Genomic DNA, 20,471 nt, shown 5'->3' with positions numbered 1-20,471 from the left:
TTTTCTCCATAGGGAAAAAAATTCCTTCCCCTAAGCTGGGTCAACCATCTGCCTATAATATTAGGTTATTCGTAACCTTCTATACTGTTACTCACAAGAAAAGCATCCATTCCTTTCTTAGATTCATTCAGTGAGTTGGCCATCACCACTTCCTCAGGAAGAGAATTCCAGAGCCTCACTGCTCTTACCGTGAAGAACCCTCTTCTATGCTGGTGCAGAAATTGTCTTTCCTCCAAACGAAGAGAATGCCCCCTTGTTCTTGTCACAGTCCTTGGTACAAACAGTTCATTGGAGAGATCTCTGTATTGCCCTCTGATATACTTATACATATATATTAGGTCTCCCCTAAGTCTTCTCTTTTCTAGAGTAAATAGACCTAATTTTGATAACCTTTCTGGGTATTGTAGTGAACCAACTCCATTTATCATTTTAGTAGCCCGCCTTTGAACGCCTAAGATACCCTTATTATTCCATTGACATGACCGTATGAGGGTTTGTTGGATGAGTCGTAGGTTCAAGTGATAACCTTCACTTTACAATATAATGTTCTGAAATGCAAGGAATAAATTAATTTCAGCGAAATGGTGGAAAAAACTGATATGAATCTTCAGGTCAGCACCATTACTATGATGCCACAGTTGTGTATGTTTTTTTTTTATTCACATCGTGGTAAAAAAAAGTAATGAGAAATTTATTAAAAACATTATTTTAAAAACTTGTTTGTGTCACCATTTCCTAAAACCCGTCATTTCATTTTTCTTTTCAAGGAGCTTTACGAGGGCTTGTTTTTTTGTGTGGTATCTGACATTATTGGTGATACCATTTTATGGTACATACAATGGTTTAATTGCTTATAATTGCATTTTTTAGGGAGGTATAGCAACCAAAAAACCATCTCTCTGGTGTTTAGATTTTTTTTTCTCTTTACGGTGCTTATTTCTTACAGATTCATTAAATTTAGATTTTGATACATCAAGCGTTCACAGACTTTTTTAGCTTCTAAAATTATTAAAAAAGAGAAAAAAGTGACAACTGATTGGATATGATCATCCACCATCACGAAACACAGGCAAATGCTAAAAATCCATTACGGCCAATCACCTTGTCAGTAAATATCAGTGGTCAGCCGCATATTAATTTTAAGCTACCATCAGTTACTAGTACGGCGCATGTCACTTTTCTCCCATTGATATGGGCTCCGTCGGTGAGCTCACATCTTTCTCGAGACATGTCAGCTGTTTTGAACAGCCGACATGTGCAAGAATAGCCGCGGGTGGAATCGCGATCCACCTGCAGCTATTAACCCTTTAAATGCCACTGTCAAACTCTTGACAGCGGCATTTAACATGCGCTTCCGGCCATCGGGCCAGAAATTCGCCCACCATTGACCCCCGTCACGTGATTGCAGGTCACTGGTGGGTTGGCATGACAACTGGAGGTCTCCTGAAGATCTCTATGGTTGTCACTGCCGGCTCGCTGTGAGCGCCGCCTGGTGGTCAGCGCTCATAGCAAGTGAGTAATTCAGCTACATATAGGCGATCTGATCATCACCTAGATGTAGCAGAACGGATCAGGTTATAGGAGCTTCTAGTCTCCCATGGAATCTATTGAAGCATACCAAAAGTAAAAAAAAAAAAGTTTTTAAAAATATTTAAAAAACACAAAACTTCAAATCACCCCCCTTCGCCCCATTCAAAATAAATCAAGGAAAAAAAATGAAGCCTAGATATATATTTATTATCGCCGTGTTTAGAATCGCCCGATCTATCAATAAAAAAAGAATTAACCCGATCGCTGAACGGCGTAGCGAGAAAAAAAGTCAAAGCGCCAGAATTACGTTTTTTTAGTCGCCGTGACATTGCATTAAAATGCAATAACGGGATATTAAATGATTGTATCTGCACCAAAATAGTATCATTAAAACCGTATGGCAGGTCAGTTTTAGCATTTAGTGAACATGGTGAAAAAAAAATCCAGTGTGTGATTTCACTTTTTTGCAATTTCATTGCACTTGGAATTTTTTTCCCATTTTTGAGTACATGATGTGGTAAAACCAATTCAAAAGTACAACTTGTCCCACAAAAAAGCAAGCCCACACATGGCCATATTGACCAAAAAATAAAAAAGTTATGGCTCTGGGAAGAAAAGGAGCGAAAAACAGAAGCGCAAAAACGAAAATGGGCTCCAGCGCGAAGGGGTTAACACTCGCTCGCTTCATTCAATTTCTTTCTGTATCTTGTAATATTGTGGTATTTTTTTACATTTTAATTACAGGGAATACAAGTTTATTTTCTTTGAATTTGATTTGCTAAAACAAGTGATGAGCGAACCCGTGGATGTTCGGGTCATGTGGGTTCTGCTGAACATCTAAAAAAAAAAAGTTTGGGTACCCGTCTAGTACATGAACCAATCCCAGACACCATTCAGATATATGAGGCGCTCGCACATCCGCTGTTTGCCATGCTGTCATCTACATGACACGGGCTCTGAACGGCAGTAAGATCATTACAGCCAGCTGCGGTTCCCATGCTGTCAGATGACAGTGTGAGCCAGTAGCTGAGACCAGTGGCAGAAAGGTTACCTCCAGTCACAGAGGTGTCGGCTGATGACAGAGTACTATTCCCATAAGCCTACGCCTGCAGACACTGATAATAGCGAGAGCAGGCACCGCTGATGGAAGTATTCATCAGCTGGCGCTTTTGTTATAAATATATAAAAAAAAAAATGACTTGGGGTCTTCTCTGTTTTTCTGTAACCAGTGCAGGCAAAGTTGACAACTTTGGGCTGCAATCCTCAGCTGTCAGGTTTTAACATGGTTGGTCATCAAGAATAGAGGGGTCCCGTGCCATTTTTAAAAATTATTTAAATAACTAATTTCTAAAAACAAGCGTGGAGTCCCCCATTTTTAACAGCAAGCCAAGCTAAAGCAAACAGCTGTGCGCTGGTATTTTCAGACTGGTAATGGGCTATGGAAATTGCCCACCCCTCCCAGCCTAAAAATAGCAGCCCGCAGCCACCCCAGAAAAGGTGCATCTATTATGCCTAATGAACTGAACACCGGGGAAACACCCAATGTTCGGGCTGCTGAACCCAAACAATAACAGAAACTTCATGGAAAAGCCCATGTTTGATACTGACCACAAACTTTACTGTTCGGGTTCGCCTATCTCTACTTAAAACCTATGTTTTCAAGCACTATTACATCTCAGATAAAAAGACCAGTAAATCTGACAGTTCAGTGTGAGGACACTGGAGTATATATCAGTAAAAACCCGCCAAATGGTGAATAACATTAGAGGTACAATATGGGCTCATAACAGTCTGAGTCCCATACAATGCTGGTCAGTAATATAGCATAAACCCTAACAGCATGGCTACACAAACACAAGACTTCCAGTACTCTCTACTTCAATACTGAATATGGATGTGAACAAATAGTGTAAAAAGTCAGTTATTGTAAGCGCTGTTACATTTCTACCCGTACACATATCTGTCTTTGTTCCAACCCAGGCTGCCCTAGCAGAAAGTAGTTTCCCTCTGCTGAACAGCCCCCCACTGCACAACAGTTCAGGCAGTGGAATCCATGGTGGACATGATGACGTCACCAGCACCGGGGAACCTGGGAACAGTAATGGGAGTAGCCCGCGCCTTTCTCCTCAGTACAGGTAATTCCGCTCAGGCTGTGGTATTCCCCATCACCTTGGAATTTTAGGAAATTGTAATAGTGGTGCATCACAATTTATGTCTTACTAAATGTTTACCTTTTGCCATTGTAGTCAGTCTGTTCACGTCAAAGAAGAGCCGACTGAAGAGGATGTCAGACCGGCCTCTCTCTCTGCTACTAACCAGAACACAGTGCTACCAGAAGACCATGACTTGGAACCAGAGACAGCTATGGAAGATTTGTCCTAATAGCTTTAGTGCCCATGTGTTACCTCCCTTGCCCCAAAGTCCAGCACTTCCATCAGAGACCAAGTTGACCCTTTTTCCCCAAAAAAATTTTTCAGTTAAAACTGAATGAGACTTGAACTTGACTATTTCAAACCCCCAGGGTCTTCCTCAGTCTGGCAGCACTTCAGTGACTTATGGACAGAAGAGGGATATCCCACAATCCTTTTCTCATCAAGCAGACATGGAATGGGCACTGACACTAGATGGCCAGATTGGCCAGATATTATAACCAAGGGACACTCCTGTTTTCTTATCTCTTCTGCACATTATGGGAAGTTTGGACACCTTTTAAAAATGTCTCTGAGGAGCATGCTTGGACTTCTTTCTCCGTCCCACTGAGCATTTAGGACTGGGTGTCCTTAATCCAATTTCCCTTTCTAGCGCTTTTGTCTGGTCACTTCTAAAGGTACCAAAAACCCAGACTTTGTTATTTATTTTCTGTGCTTCTTTTGGATCAATGTTACTCCTGGCATTCTTCACACAAACATGTGAGCATATGGTACGTACACTAAAATAAGTCCAGACGCATCCAAAATACCAACAGTATGCATATCGAATTCACTTGTAGACAAATGCACATGTGGAGGACTGTCAGAGGCAGTGCTGCTTGTGCCTTTAAAGGAACATGTGCACCATAAAGTAAGATAAATGTTTCTTCTGTCTACAAAATAACTCATGAATTCCTGGACTTGCCATCTCTTCAAAACCATTTCAAATATTTTTTTATACTACTTAAACATAATTCTCCAAGATTGGTGCAAAAAGTCATAAAGGTGATTACATCACTTCTGCTGGAAAACAGCTGATAATCCTCTTTAACAATACAACCCATGGTCTCCATTCATAGGCAGCACCCGCAGCACTTAAAGGTCTACATCGCTGTCTGTGATAAGTGGAGTATGGTGCTAGTTACTTTTGTATACCGATGGTTTCTTTGTTAGCTGACTAGAAAAATGGCATTGGTGACATTTATGGCACAAAGGTATCTAGCCTCATACAGTTTGGATTGGCCTACATAGTACAGAATTCTTAAAGGGAATTTGTCACCAGGTTTTTGCCCCAAATTTGAGAGCAGCATAATATAGGAAAGAGACTCTGATCCCAACGATGTGCCCATCTGGGCTGCTTGCTGCTGTTTTGATAAAATCACTGTTCTCAGATGCAGATATACCTGTTCGCTGAATGCTGAGCTCTGTATAACCCCGCCCACACCACTGATTGGCAGCTTTCTGTGTACATGGGCAGAAAGCTGCCAATCAGTGGTGGGGTGCGGTCACACAGTGTTTAGGAATGTGGAGGACTACATGGCAGCATGTTTTCTAGTCCTCTAGTGATAAGCTCCTGTTGATAAAACAGTGATTTTATCCAAATTACAGCAAGTAGCCCCGTAAATGACACATTGCTGAAATCGGGGTCCCTGCATCTACATTATGCTGCTCTCAGATAAGGTGCCATAATCTGGTAACCGATTCCCTTTTAAATGAATATAATTGTCATGATACATTTAGGAACATCAGATGATCTATCTTCATACAAAGAAGTTTACTTTATTTGGGACCAATTCTGTTGCGTATGGTGAACCCAACTCTACTATTCATTATTTTTTTCTGTTGACTCACACATGCAGTACATGTACATATGAAATCCCTGATATTTTTCATCCCTGTCGACTTCTGAAAAAAAATTTCTTCCTTTTATGTGCATGTGGCAAAATTTCCCACAGCTCCGATATAAGCGAAGGGCTAGTTGGACCCTTCCTCATGTGTGCTGCATCCTCCTTTGCCTCCCTGACCAAAGATACCTCTTCATGCCAAATAAACCAAAACCACCTCTTACTTTGGCTTTTATGGTCCTGGTACAAGTATGGAGGTTACCCTAAGCCAAAGGTACTTGTGTATCAATAACCGATAACGAGACTGACTCTTCATCGAGCCCCCACACACCCAATGTTGGAGCCCAAGCTCACCTTGCGCTTTATGTCATCGACCTGCATTCACACATTGTGAGGCCTGGTGTCGCATTAGTTGCGGCTATCCTGCACTTTGTGCAGACATTTGTTGATTGTGGTAACATTTGTTGATTGTGTATGTTTGTAGACAGACTAGAAGAAGTACTAATTTTAATCCTATAGAAGTCATATTGTAGCTGGAATGTGTGTTACACACTGATAATGTTGTGCCCAGATACACTATGTGTGCAAGTTGTTGAATGCATTTTTTTTTTTTACATTGAAAAAGTATTTCTGTTCAGTGTTTAAAGATGTAATTGGCATTGTGTGTCCCCCGCCATGGGTGAGAGGATGTCTACACACTACAGTCCATTCCTTGTGTCCTTCCCCATGGAAGTGCCCATATATTGTGTCACTATGCTGCTGGCGGTGGGAGGAGGAAGAGGAGAGAAAAGGCAGGAATTGTTACCTCAACAGTGCAGAGGTCTCTGTATAAAGGATCCAACACTGTGCCGGCATCACGTGTGCGCCTGGTACAGAATCCTCGTGTACAATAGGTTCTAGGTGCATGAAACAAATATGTATGGACATTGGCATATAAAATGCAATAAATATAATTCTGTCACAGATCTGTTACTTGAGTGAGCAAAGAAACATGACACATTTCAAATCCTCTTGAAGTTTCTCAATGTGGCAAAGGCTTTCCACAGTCCATGAATAAACAAGGGTACATGCAAATCCACAGTCACTCAAGTCACCATATCCAAATTTAGATGACCACATGGGAAATGACAATCACTCAGATTTGTTTTTATAGCCGAGTATATTTTGGAAATCTAGCTATTTGACATTTTCAGGTTATTATTTCATTGTTTATTCACCAGTTAGCCATCACATAAAACCAGTTGCCTTGTGACCGATTGCGGCATAGATCGTTTGAGGTGTCTTAATAGTATCGAGACTATAGTAGTAGATCATTTTGATTTATAAATGTTACAAGGTTGGGCCTCCATGGATTAGACATTTTTCATCACATCTCACACTCACAAATACTCAGTTGGAATATGATCTTGGGAATTTAAAGTTCAAGTCAACACTTTTAACCAGTCTGTCCAGTTCCTCCAGATACTGCTAAACAGTTTTTGCCGTTTGGCTGAGTGCAATAGTCTGCTGAAGGAGTAATGCCATTGCCATATAGGTGTGTTCTTGGTTTGCAACAATGTGAAGGCGATACGTGTCGCTGTAACCTCTACGAGGATGCTAGCAGCCAATGTTTCTTAGGAGAACATTATCCAGAGCATCACACTGCCTCTAAGCTTGCCCTTTTCCAATAGTGTATCCTGGTGCGTTCTTTGTTCCCCAGTTGCACTCCCAGTTTAATACTGCAAAGCCAAGTTTACATAGTCAAATTTGTTGCTCCATTATTAACCACGTTTCTGAGGTTTAATTCCTAGAAAATAAAGTTATCTCCTATCCATAGGAACGGAGTAGCTTAGTAGGACACAGCATTCATTAGCATAGCATCAGCCTTAGGCTGATGGTAGGAGTGCACAGTTAGAAAAGAAGTCAGTCACAACCTCCAATAGTAGAATACAAAAAAAGCTCACCACCTCCAAACAGAAGAAAGCAAGTGTGAACAGGAATAAGCTACCATGACTGCATAACACTAACAGGTGAATACAGCTATGTTAGTGCTAAGATGTAGGCAAACATTGAATAGATTTGAGCTTCATTACTGCTATACAGAATATATTTATCTATTGCTGGTATATTACACAGTCATGGCAGCTTGCACCTGTTCACACTTCCTTTTTGTTGTTTTTATAGTTTTATGCAATCCTCCTATCAGCCTAAGACTGTCATGGCAGAAAGTCCATATAACTCTTTAAAGTGAACGTTCCCACTTATCTGTTTCTATTTCCGCCCTTTTCTGGCTCTATCAATACCCTCAATAAAAAAAACTGCTTTGAGGGCAATGCGGATATGGATATTTGTCTGTACCTGCTATGAAATAAGAAGCAAGAATAACTTCAATGGTTGCAACAGGTTTTCATTGGGTAAAAATAAGATGCATGAAAGTAAAAACCATTGCCGAGTTTCAAAACTGCTTCTTCAGGTGTATACAGTTAGGTCCAGATATAGTTGTACAGTGACACAAGTTTTGGCATTTTAGCCGTTCACCAACACATATTCAGTATACATCTATATACGGTTATCAAGTGCCGACTCTTAGGGTACCGTTACACATAGCGATGCACCAGCGATCCCGACAACGATATGGATCGCTGGTGCATCGCTAAGTGGTCGCTAGTGAGCTGCCACACAGGCAGATCTCACCAGTGACATCGCAGGGGTCGGGGGTCGCTACTTACCTGTCAGACGCGGCGATCCTGACGTCCTCCCGCCCGCGTCCACGCGTCGCTCGTCACAGCAGGAAGCTGACGACGAGAAATGGTCCAGGACCTTCTTGCGCGACCAGCGATAACCAGCGGGGGAGCCGGTCGGAGGTAAGTATCACATGTAGCGATCTCGTTAGCAATATCGCTGCTACGTCACAAAATCGGTGACTTTACAGCGATATTGCTAGCGATATCGCAGTGTGTAACGGGGGCTTTAGTTTTAATTTTAGCTGCCTCTTTTTAAAGGTACCAAAACTAATTAGACTATTATCTCAAAAGCTCTTTAACCCCCAAGGGTGGTTTGCACGTTCTTGACCAGGCCAATTTTTACAATTCTGACCACTGTCCCTTTATGAGGTAATAACTCTGAAACGCTTCCATGGATCCCAGTGATTCTGACATTGTTTTCTCGTGACATATTGTACTTCATGGTAGTGGTAAAATTTCATTCAAATAACTTGCGTTTATTTGTGAAAAAAACAGAAATTTGGCGAAAATTTTTAAAATTTCGCAATTTTCCAACTTTGAATTTTTATGCCCTTAAATCACAGAGATACGGCACACAAAAACTTAATAAGTAACATTTCCCACATATTTACATCAGCACAATTTTGGAACCAAAATTTTTTTTTATTAGGAAGTTATAAGGGTTAAAAGTTGACCAGCGATTTCTCATTTTTGCAACACCATTTTATTTTTACGGACCACATCACACTATGAGGGGTCTATATGATAGAAAATACCCAAAAGTGACACCAGTCTAAAAACTGCACCCCTTAAGGTGCTCAAAACCACATTCAAGAAGTTTATTAACCCTTCAGGTGCTTCACAGGAATTTTTTGAATATTTAAAAAAAAATGAACATTTAACTTTCTCACAAAAAAAATACTTCAGGTTCAATTTTTTTTATTTTGCCAAGTATAAAAGGAGAAATTGGACTGGAAAAGTTATTGTGCAATTTGTCCTGAGTACGGTGATACCTGATATGTGGGAGGGAACCACTGTTTCGGCGCACGGCAGAGCTCAGAAGGGAAGAGCACCGTTTGACTTTTCCAATGCAAAATTGGCTGGAATTCAGATCGGATGCCATGTCACGTATGGAGAGCCCCGATGTACCTAAACAGTGGAAACCCCCCACAAGTGACCGCATTTGGGAAACTAGACCCTCCATGGAACTTATCTAGATATGTGGTGAGAACTTTGAACCCACAAGGGCTTCACAGAAGTTAATAACGTACAGCGGTACAATTAAAAAATCATTTTTTCTACAAAAATGATCTTTTCACCCCCCAATTTTTATTTTCCCAAGGGTAACAGGACCCTAAAAGTTATTGTGCAATTTGTCTTGAGTACGCTGATACCCCATATGTGGGTGTAAATAACTATTTGGGCGCATGGCAGAGCTCGGAAGGGAAGCAGCGCCATTTGACTTTTTTGGCTGGAATTGAGATCGGACACCATGTCGCTTTTGGAAAGCCCCTGATTTACCAAAACAGTGGAAACCCCCCACAAATGACACCATTTTGGAAACTAGACCCCTCAAGGAACTTATCTAGATGTGTGGTGAGAACTTTGAACCCCCAAGGGCTTAACAGAAGTTTATAACGAACAGCCGTTCAATTAAAAAATATTTTTTCCACAAAAATGATATTTTCACCCTCAATTCATACTTTTCCAAGGGTAACAGGACCTAAAAGTTATTGTGTAATTTGTCCCGAGTACGCTGATACCCCATATGTGGATGTAAATGACTATTTGGGCGCATGGCAGGGCTCGGAAGGGAAGCAGCGCCATTTGACATTTTTGGGTGGAATTGAGATCGGACACCATGTTGCGTTTGGAAAGCCCCTGATGTACCTAAACAGTGGAATCCCCCCACAAGTGACCCCATTTTGGAAACTAGACCCCCTAGTGAACTTATCTAGATGTGTGGTGAGCACTTTGAACCCCCCAGTGCTTCACAGAAGTTTATAACGCCCAGGCATGAAAATAAAAAAATCTTTTTTTACCACAAATATGATCATTTAGTCCCCAATTTTTTTATTTTCCCAAGGGTACCAGGAGAAAACGGACCCCGAAAGTTGTCCAATTTGTCCTGAGTACACCGATACCCCATATGTGGGAGAAAACTACTGTACGGTGGCTCAGTGGTTAGCACTGCAGTCTTGCAGCGCTGGAGTCGTGGGTTCAAATCCCATCAAGGACAACATCTACAAGGAGTTTGTATGTTTTCCCCGTGTTTGCGTGTGGGTACTCCGGTTTCCTCCCACATTCCAAAAAAAGTGAATTTAGATTGTGAGCCCCATCGGGTACAGAAATGATAATGTGTACAAAACCTGTAAAGCAGAATATGTTAGCACTATATAAAAAAAGAGATTATTATTTAGATAAACCTGTACCTGAATGATAGGAAGAAGAACATAAGGAGAAGGCTTGGAGCGGGTCATAAAAGCACACCACATCCTATGATAAACATGGTGGAGGCAGTGTGATAGCATGTGCATGCATGGCTTCCAATGGCACGGGGTCACTAGTGCTTATTGATGATGTGACTGTAGACAGGTTCAGCTGGAGGAATTCTGAAGCGTACAGGATGATACTTTCTGCTCAGATTCAACCAAGTGCAGCAAGGTTGATTGGACGGCGCTTCATAGTACAGATGGACAATTACCCAAAACATACTGTGAAAGCAACTCAGGAATTTTTTAAGGCAAAGAAGTAGAATATTCAACAATGGCCGAATCAATCACTGTATCTCAACCCGAGAGAGCAGCATTTCATATACTTAAGACAAAACAAGGCAGAAAGACCTACAAACAAGCAACAACTGAAGTCAGCTGCAGTAAAGGTCTGGCAAAGCATCACAAATGAGGAAACCAGTGTTTGGTGACGTCCATGGCTTCCAGACATCAGACAGGCATTACCTTCTCTATGAAGTATTAAAAATTAACATTTTATTTCTGGTAAAATTAATTTGGCCAATTATTTTTGTGCCCCTGAAATGAGGAGGCTTTGTAGAAAAATGGTTGTAATTCCTAAACGTTTTGCTGGATATTTTTCTTCAACCTCTTCAATTAAATCTGAAAGTCTACACTGCAATTGTGTCTCTGTTGTTTCATTTTAAATCCAAAATAGTAACATGCAGATCCCAAATCACGAAAATTCAGTCACTGTCCAAATATTTCTGGACCTAACTGTATATCCATAGAGAATAATGACAGATATAGAGGAAGAAGATGGCACCAAGAAATAAGAGGAGTCAAATTAAATGTTTGTATGAACAATAGGCTCAAAAAACTTATTAATATAACCAGTTGATTGGACATCAATTTCCGATGTGATATTTCAGCATCATGGCGATTCTGGTTGTTGAACACTGGGTACAACTTTATCAGGTGAGTCACTCACCTATACCGTAATTGTTATTCCTTCCTTTATATGGGATGATGCCCTATGTGCACAGGCTTTCTTGTTCTAGACTTCTCTAGCTCTGCAAAGCCAGAGCTGTCAATGAAAGATGAAGGGGGTAAAGATAAAGGTAAAACAAATTAGTAGGTGCTCTCATAAGGACTCTGTTAGCACAAAATGACTGTTCAAACCAAGTACAGATGCTCAGTGCACCATGGTGTGGCCAAAAAGAATGGAGTCTCCTCTCCACCCCTCCATTTATTGATCATTGCAGATAAATCTAAGTACACATGTTAAGCTATTTCCATTATTCCCATAGACCTGTGATTGGAGCAGTGGTCACCTTGGTTCCATTGAAGATTGTTCCTAGAATCTACAGTCCAATCTGGTGGTTGGATCCCCAGTTATTATTAAATAATACTTTACACTATGGATAGTGGATACCTTGATATTTTGGGTGTAAAACTATATGTAAAAACCCACATGGAGGTTCTAGAGCTGGCCATGCACGTGCAACAGTTGACTTTTCCAGTTCCCCCATACAAGTGAATGCAAAGCCAGGGGTTCTTGTGTTTTGAATGGGCAGACAGGAGAAAACCACAGCAAAACAACTGTAGCAGATGGTCGGATGAAAAGTGCAGTGTTTGCAGGTGGTTGAGTAACTGGTCCATTTCATTAACTAAGTCAGCCGCCTTCTCCACAGCTGATGCCGACCATGTACGGAGCACTCCACTCCTGATGGATGGTGCACAAATAGGAACTTATCCCATGAAATATTCAAACAGAAGAATTTGTCACTCAGATATAATGCAATGTGAAGTATCTTTTATTCTATTTTATTCAATCCAAATAAAGTACATTTCAGTTACAAACGCTCAGATGTATGGATTGTGGAGGAGAGACGAGAACGCAGCTGGAGAAGAGGTCATGCTACTGGAGAAGCTGGGTAGTGTTTAATCCCTTCACCGCCTTGAGTTTTTCCAATTTTGAGTTTTAAATTTTTGCTCCCCTTCTTCCCAAAGCCATAACTTTTTTATTTTTCCATCAATATGGCCACGTGAGAGCTTGTTTTTTGCCGGACGAGTTGTAGTTTTGAATGACATCATTGTTTTTACCATATAGTGTACTAGAAAACAGGAAAAAAAATCAAAAGTGCGGTGAAATAGCAAAAAAACTGCACTTCCACAAGTGTTTTTCTGTGATCTTCTGATCGCTTGTGCTACACATAGTAGGGCTTCAGCTATGTGTAGCTAAAATGCTCTGCCATGAGCGCCGGCCACTGGGCGGCATTCATAGCCGTTCGGCAATGAAAACCACAGGGGTCTCCTACAACCCATCAGTGACCCACGGTCATGTGACATGGGTACCAATGGGCGGGGTTTTTGAAGCGCTTATGGCACAAGCATGTTTAATGCCGCTGTCAGAGATTCCATCTGTGGCTGTTAGGGACACATGACGGCTGATGAAATGAGGTGACATTTGCCGGAAAAGTTACAGGCTCATCTCCAGAGATCACATCAAACAGTGGGAGGCAACCTCTACATCAAAGGTCGTAAAGGGGGTAAAAAGAGAAGGTCAGGATTCCCCTGGGACCTGCTAAGCAAAGTAGCTTGAACAAAGTCCAGTGGAAACCCTATTAGGCCGGTTTCACATTAGCGCATTTTCAGCGCGCGCACGGCCGGGGGTAGCTCCGCCCCCGAGCCGGCTCTCTGCCCGGCGTGCCCGCCCCTTGCTTGTAGCGCCGCCTACTAGCGGACAGCGGCGCCTGCGATCGGCGCACCCTATCTTTAGCATAGGGTGCGCAGATCGTGCGCAGGCCGTGCGCTAGTTGCGCTTTGACCTGTGCTGCGCAATTTTGACGGTGCGCCGTGCGCGCCAAAATCCGAAAAGTTTGATTTTGATTTATGCTAAAGATAGGGTGCGCCGATCGCAGGCGCCGCTGTCCGCTAGTAGGCGGCGCTACAAGCAAGGGGCGGGCACGCCGGGCAGAGAGCCGGCTCGGGGGCGGAGCTACCCCCGGCCGTGCGCGCGCTGAAAATGCGCTAATGTGAAACCGGCCTTAGTAGCTGCTAGGCTTCTATGTGCAGTTACCTCTACAGTACAACTAACCCAAAAAGAAAGGCTTGCCTACAAGCAGTCAATCAAATGCAAACCCTGACCCAGTTGATTCAGAATCTTACAGATCAGATTTATCATCATAAACCGCTCATATCCAAACCACTGTAGGACATCCTCAAACCCAAGTTGGATCGTCCTGACAGTGAAAACATTTTCGCCTTCATGCTTCATTCAGATGTCAGGTTTATTTTTTTGTGTATTTAAAAAAAACAGACCAAATTTCAACAGTGATTTTTATCAGCCTTTTCTTAGAATTTCATCAAAGTTTCATCATTTTTTTGTACTAATGAGAAAAAAAAAGTTTCTCCACCTTCTATCTATCAGTGAAAAACAGACAGCACACATATGACATCCAAGTGCTGTCCTATTTTTCATGGACCCATAGACTTTCATTGATGATTTTGATTCGATAATCGGAGCAACATTGAAGATTTCTCCACAATTTTGCACACATCACTCAGTCTGCAAAAAATCACAGACATGTGAACAGCCCCATAGACTGTCATAGGTACGAGTGCTATCAATGAATAAAACGCATAGTACTAGTTTGTCAATTGTACTTCATACTCCACCCACTCAGTTCTGCAGGAAGAACCCCATCCTTTGGGCCTTTTCCCGAACTCTGATGCTCCAGAACTCTACATAGTTAATACATTTAGTACAAGACATGATAATATAGTTTCCTCCTTCAGTTTCTCTAGAATTAGCCATATCCATGGTAATCTGTCTTGTCAGGTGGCTGTTTGAACTTAGACAGGAACATACCTCTGAGGCTACGTGCACACGCTGCGGATTGGGGTGCGGATTTGGCCGCGCAGATTTTGTAAAATCCGCAGGTAAATCTGCAGGTCAAAAGACCTGCGGTTTTACCTGCGGATTGCTCTGCAGTTTTGCCCTGCGGTTTTTCATCTCCACAATGGAGGAGATGGCAAACCGCAGGGGAATCCGCAGAAAGTTGACATGTCAATTCTTTCTGCGGTTTAGAAACCGCAGCAAATCCGCACGGAAAAATCCGCACCGTCTGCACTGCAGTTTTTAATATCCATAGGATATTATGGTACTGTACACCGCAGCAAAAACCGCAGAACTCTGCTAAGAGAAGTGGAAAGGAAGAACAAAAACAACAAACTCTAAATGAAAATAGAGGCGCAAGAGAAGCCGAACACTAACTAACATGTGTCTTTACAAATTCACAGAGAATGGGAAACAAGCAAGGAGAATGGGAGCTGCTAACACAGGAAGAGAGATATGATGTCATAGGCATCACTGAAACTTGATGGGATGATACACATGCTTCTAATACAAACCTTGAAGGCTACAACTTATTTATTAGAAGCAGGATTAAAAAGAAGGGAGGAGGTGTTGCATTGTATGTTAGGAAAACATATCTCCAAAGAGATCCAAGCTTCAGAGACTGGTAGCATTGTAGAAAGTGTTTGGGTAAGAATTCAAGGAGAGAAGAACAGAAATGACACTATTGTAGGTGTTTACTATAGGCCACCTGGTCAGATTGAAGATATGGATGAACTCTTTTTACATCAGATGTCTCTGTTCTCAAAAAAGTACGTATAGTGATCATGGGAGATTTCAACTATCCAGATATTTGTTGGGAATCTCTCTCAGGTAAAAGTACTGGGTCCAGAAAATCTTTTAAAAGGTGGAAGAGAAAACAAAAGGATTTGCAATCTTGGACCTAATTTTTACCAACAGGGAGGAAATGGTTGAGGAAGTAAAGGTGGCTGGGAATTTAAGAGGCAGCAATCATGTTATCCTCGAATTTTGGATTACAAGAGGAGGAAGACCAGCGAGGACTCACACTTTAAGGTTGGGCTTCAGAAAGGCAGATTTTAATGGACTCAGAAAGAGGGTAGGAAGGGTCCAATGGCTGGATGTTCTAAAGGACAGAAATGTCCAAGAAGGATGGGAGATTTTGCTAAATGAAATTCTCACCGCACAATCTGTAACAATCCTGAAAAGAAGGAAGAATTGGAAGCATTTAAAGAGACCAGGATGGATGAACACAGAACTTAATCACTTAAAAAGGAAAAAAGAAATGTATATCAAATGGAAATAGGGAGGCATATCTAAAAAAAATATAATACTGTTGGCAGGGAATGCAGGGAAACAGTTAGAAGAGCTAAAGCCAGTAATGAAGTGAAGCTTGCAAAAGAGACCAAAAGTAGCAAAAAGCATTTTGGGGGTATGTCAAAAGCAAAAGAAAAGTCAAAGATGTTTTAGGATTTTTACAGGATGAAAAGGGTGAAGTGGTCAAAAATGATGTTGAGAAGGCCGAACTTTTAAATTCCTATTTTGCATCTGTGTTCTCTAAGAAAGCAAACACAAAATATTTTTGAGGACTGCTGTGTTTTTTCTAGTAGTGTTGCAAATAAATAACGGGCATCAGCCATCTCATTGCCATTTATAGGTCAAAGAAATAATTTTTGTGGACCGTTGTGCGTTTGTAGTAGTCTGGGAAATAAACAATTGGCATCAGCCATCTCGTTGTCATTTATAGGCCAAACTAATAATTTTACTGTGTCTATAGTAGTGTGTGTAAAAAATAATTGTACTCTGCAGCATTTTTTTGCAAATAGTATGTGTAAAAAATATTGTACCCTGCAGTTTTTTTGATAGTAGTACGTGTAAGAAATTATTGTACTCTGCATCAGTTTTTTGAGAGTAGTGTGTGTAAATAATAAGTGTACTCAGCAGCGTTTTTTTTACTAGTAGTGTGTGTAAAAAATCATTGTACTCTGCTGCATTTTTTTTTTTAGTGTGTCTAAACAAAATTCTACTCTACCATAGTGGCTGTAGCACTTGTAGCTGTGCCTAAAAAATAACTGTGCCTTTAAGCCTCTACAACTCTGCATCTGGGAATAATGTGCCATAAGCCTCTGGAAGTACTGTTCCAAAAAGCCTCTGGGAGTACTGTGCCAAAAAGAATTTTGTGTATGCTGTGCCAAAAAGCTTCTAGGAGTTCTGTGGCAAAAAGCATATCTTTGTACTCTGCAGCTGTGTCTGTGCAAGTAGTGTGCCTAAAATTTAATTACATTCTATTGCTATATCTGTAGTTGTGGGCCTAAAAAATTGTAATACTCTGCACCCGTGTCTGTGGGAGTAGTATACATAAAAACACATTTTTCCACTCTGCAACTGTGTCTGTGGGAATACTGTGCAGGAAAAACTTGAGTGTGTACGCTGTACATGTCTCTGTTGGAGTACTCTAAAAAAAAAGCTTCTGGGGGGTACTTGGCAAAATAGCCTATTTCTTTATTTTTTTTTATTTGGATAGGCCCCAAAATATTGAATATTGTGAATGGAAAATAGAATCAGCAAACTGTGGTACATTGTAACAATAGGTGGGTGCGGCTGGTATAATTCTATATTCAGTCAAATGTACTGACAAGTCCTGTCGGATACACAACGGGTTCATTTTAATAACTGTGAGCTTGCCCACGCTGGCTGTGGATAGGCTCATGTGCCTGTTTGTTATCACATCTCTGGCCATGTTAAACTCACGTTCCGACAGTACACTTTCCACAGGGCAGGCTAGCATCTCCAAGGCGTAAAAGTCAAGCTCAGGCCATGAGTTCAATTTGGAGACCCGGAAGTTATATGGGCCAGATCCATTAATCAGTATATGGAGATGTGTGGACACATACTCTTCCAACATGTTGTCTTGCTCATAGATTTGATCCCATGAGCTGGTGTTTTGTGATTGGATTTTCTTGCTGCCAGGTCAAAGGAGACACACCTTTTCTATGCGTGTTTGGGTTCTTTTTTTCTTGCTGCTGTTTGAGTAGCTTAACACAGGTGTTTTCCTTAGGTTGCAACTTTATATTCTGTCCTCCATTGGGCGTTTCCTGCTGGTGATAGATGCATTTAGATGTTCTGGCATTGTATTGATGTTTGGAGCCAGTCTATGAGCTTTGAGGTAAGGATTTTTGCCTGGTTATTTCTTTGCTATACTTTGTACCTTTCTTCTGTTTAACTTTAGTAAGTAGTAGTAACTCACTTCTCCTCTTGTAATAAATTCACACTCTGCTCTGCACTACGATTCTTTAGGAGGAACATGAAGCAACTCGTCGGCCGTTTAAGGAGTTTAGGTCCTAGTTGTCATCTTATAGTACTTTCGTTAGGGCTATCTCTGTACCCACAGGCAGGTTAAGTGGCGGCGGCCCCCTCTGCTCATCGTGCCCCATATGCCAGTAAGAGCAGTAATGCCCTGATGGCGGCCCTGCACACAGCACCATAATAGGCTAGTTTCACATTAGCGCTTGCGCTGCGTTTGATCCATATAGATACACATGCATCATGCGTACATATATTTAACATGGTGTATGCAGGGACATGCATTTGCATGCGTTCGCATGCTTTTGCGTACGCATGTGTCATTTCACGGTGTGCGGCGGTGTCCTGCAAACGCAACATGTTGCATTTTTTGAGGCGTCAAAAATCCGTCAAATATGCGCAGGCATGCAGATGAGTACATCAAAAACACATTGCTGTCTATGGGAACGCATTGGTACTCAAGGACATGTGTACGCATGCGTTCAATACGCATGCAGTCTTCAAAATGTAAATAGAAATCCCATGAGGCACGCCATTTTTGTCTGGTGTCATATCGATCGCATGCACATAAACAATGCAAAAATGTATACGAACGCATGCATACGCAGCATTTTTTTCAATCATGTGTAAGATGATGCACATAAAAAACGCTGCGCAAGCATGCGTTTTTGCATGCGTTTGCACATGCGGATGATACGCTGCGGACTCAAACGCTAATGTGAACCTAGCCTTATATATATGTATCTACACTATAAATATACATAGCATCTATATGCTATTTACACAAGTCTTCGCTATATACTTAAAGGGAACCTGTCACCTGGATTGTGCACAGTAGCCTACACGGCACCATTATACTGATTAAAATGATGCCTTGTTTGGTGAAATCCGTCTTGTGGTTAGCTAATCTTTATTTTCAGTTTTGTGTTAAGGCTCCGTCACACTTAGTGATGCACCAGCGATCCCGACAACGATATGACCCGGTCAGGATCGCTGGTGCATCGCTAAGTGGTCGCTAGTGAGCTGCCAAACAGGCAGATCTCACTAGCGATGTAGCGACGCACCAGCGGTCATTACTTACCTGTCAGACTCGGCGATGAAGACGTCCTCCCGCCCGCGTCCCCGTGTCGCTCGTCGGCGCCAGCAGGAAGCCCAGCAGGAAGCAGCCAACAAGAAACGGCCCAGGACGTTCTCGCGCGATCAGCGATAACCAGCGGGGGAGCCGGTCAGGTAAGTATCACACATAGCGATATCGCTAGCAATATCGCTGCTGCGTCACAAAATCGGTGACGCTTTAGCGATATCGCTAGCGATATTGCTTAGTGTGATGGGGCCTTAAATGATATGCTCGTGCCCCTGGGCGGACCTGTTGGGGGGGTCTTCATGTGGTGCTATGATTAGTTATTCACAATGCAGACTGCTGACAGGTCATTGATCCCTCACTGATCTGCCCTCTAGTTTACATAATGAATATAATATGTATTAAAAAAAAATAATAAAATAAAATCACATTAGGCAGGTAGACGCCAGCAGTGACGCCTGCACTGCAGCATGATCGCATATGCAATGTGTATATAATTCATTTGTTTAATGTTATCCTGAAATTCATTTAAAAAAATCCATTTGAAAATGGCGCAGTCCGCGCCTGCACACTAGCAGCTATTGGTATATATAGAGGTGATCCAATAGTTGCTACTGCGCCATCGTGGAGGAGGACATTTTTTTTTCCTCTAATTTCCAAAAATGGCGTCGCTGTATCTGCGTACCAGCAGCTGTCGGATCACCTCTATATACACCGATAACTGCTGCTGTGCAGGTGCTGCCTGCGCCATTTTCAAACAGAATTTTTTTTAATATATACCAGGACTGGGATGGGGCCAGTCACACCAGGATAAGGATGGGACCATGCATACCAGGACTAGGATGGGGCCAATCATACCAGAATAAGGATGGGAAAATTCATACCAGGAACGAGATGTGGCCAATCATACCAGAATAAGTATGGGACCAGTCATACCAGGAATGGGATGTGGCCAATCATACCAGAATAAGGATGAGGCCATGCATACCAGGACTGGGATGTGGCCAATCATACCAGAATAAGGATGGGGTCATGCATACCAGGACTGGGACGGGGCCAATCATATCAGAATAAGGATGGGACCAATCATACCAGGAACAGGATGGGGCCAATCATACCAGAATAAGGATTGGGACAATCATAACTGAATAAGGATGGGGCCATGCATACCAGGACTCGAATGGGGCCAATCATACCAGGAAAAGGATGGGGCCAATCATACCAGAATAAGTATGGGACCAATCATACCAGGAACAGGATGGGGACAATCATACCAGGATGCCAAAAAGAAATGAATATTCATTGCCCTCCATGCCCATGGGCGTGCAATGCAGTGAATATTCATTCTCTTTAGCAGCGGGTGTAGGTAACAGCAGGTTCGCAGGATGCAGTGATGAGACGCGAGACTGGTTGAACTTTGAAAAGCAAACTTATAATTTGAAGCCGCTAGGTCTATACTAAGTAACAACAGTTGTCCTCACAGGGACTCAGTACA

At 41.9% G+C, this 20,471-nt stretch overlaps 1 protein-coding gene across 2 annotated transcripts in view; it reads left to right on the top strand.

The window, feature by feature from the left end:
- The window catches only part of FOXP4 (forkhead box P4), a 96,468-nt gene extending 89,942 nt beyond the window's left edge, over positions 1-6,526 (top strand). For both annotated transcript variants that reach the window (XM_073542471.1, XM_073542472.1), the window contains 2 exons: positions 3,511-3,665; positions 3,777-6,526. In XM_073542471.1, coding sequence (XP_073398572.1) covers positions 3,511-3,665; positions 3,777-3,912 — 291 coding nt within the window. In that variant the 3' untranslated portion in view covers positions 3,913-6,526. The remainder of the gene's footprint in view (positions 1-3,510; positions 3,666-3,776) is intronic.
- The last annotated feature ends 13,945 nt before the right edge of the window (positions 6,527-20,471 follow it).

Source organism: Dendrobates tinctorius, unplaced genomic scaffold (genome assembly GCF_039654945.1).
Source record: "Dendrobates tinctorius isolate UK_male_01 unplaced genomic scaffold, ASM3965494v1 ptg000127l, whole genome shotgun sequence".
Taxonomy (NCBI): Eukaryota; Metazoa; Chordata; class Amphibia; order Anura; family Dendrobatidae; genus Dendrobates; species Dendrobates tinctorius.
Note: the sequence above shows the minus strand (reverse complement) of the source record. Positions and strands in the feature narration are given on the sequence as shown.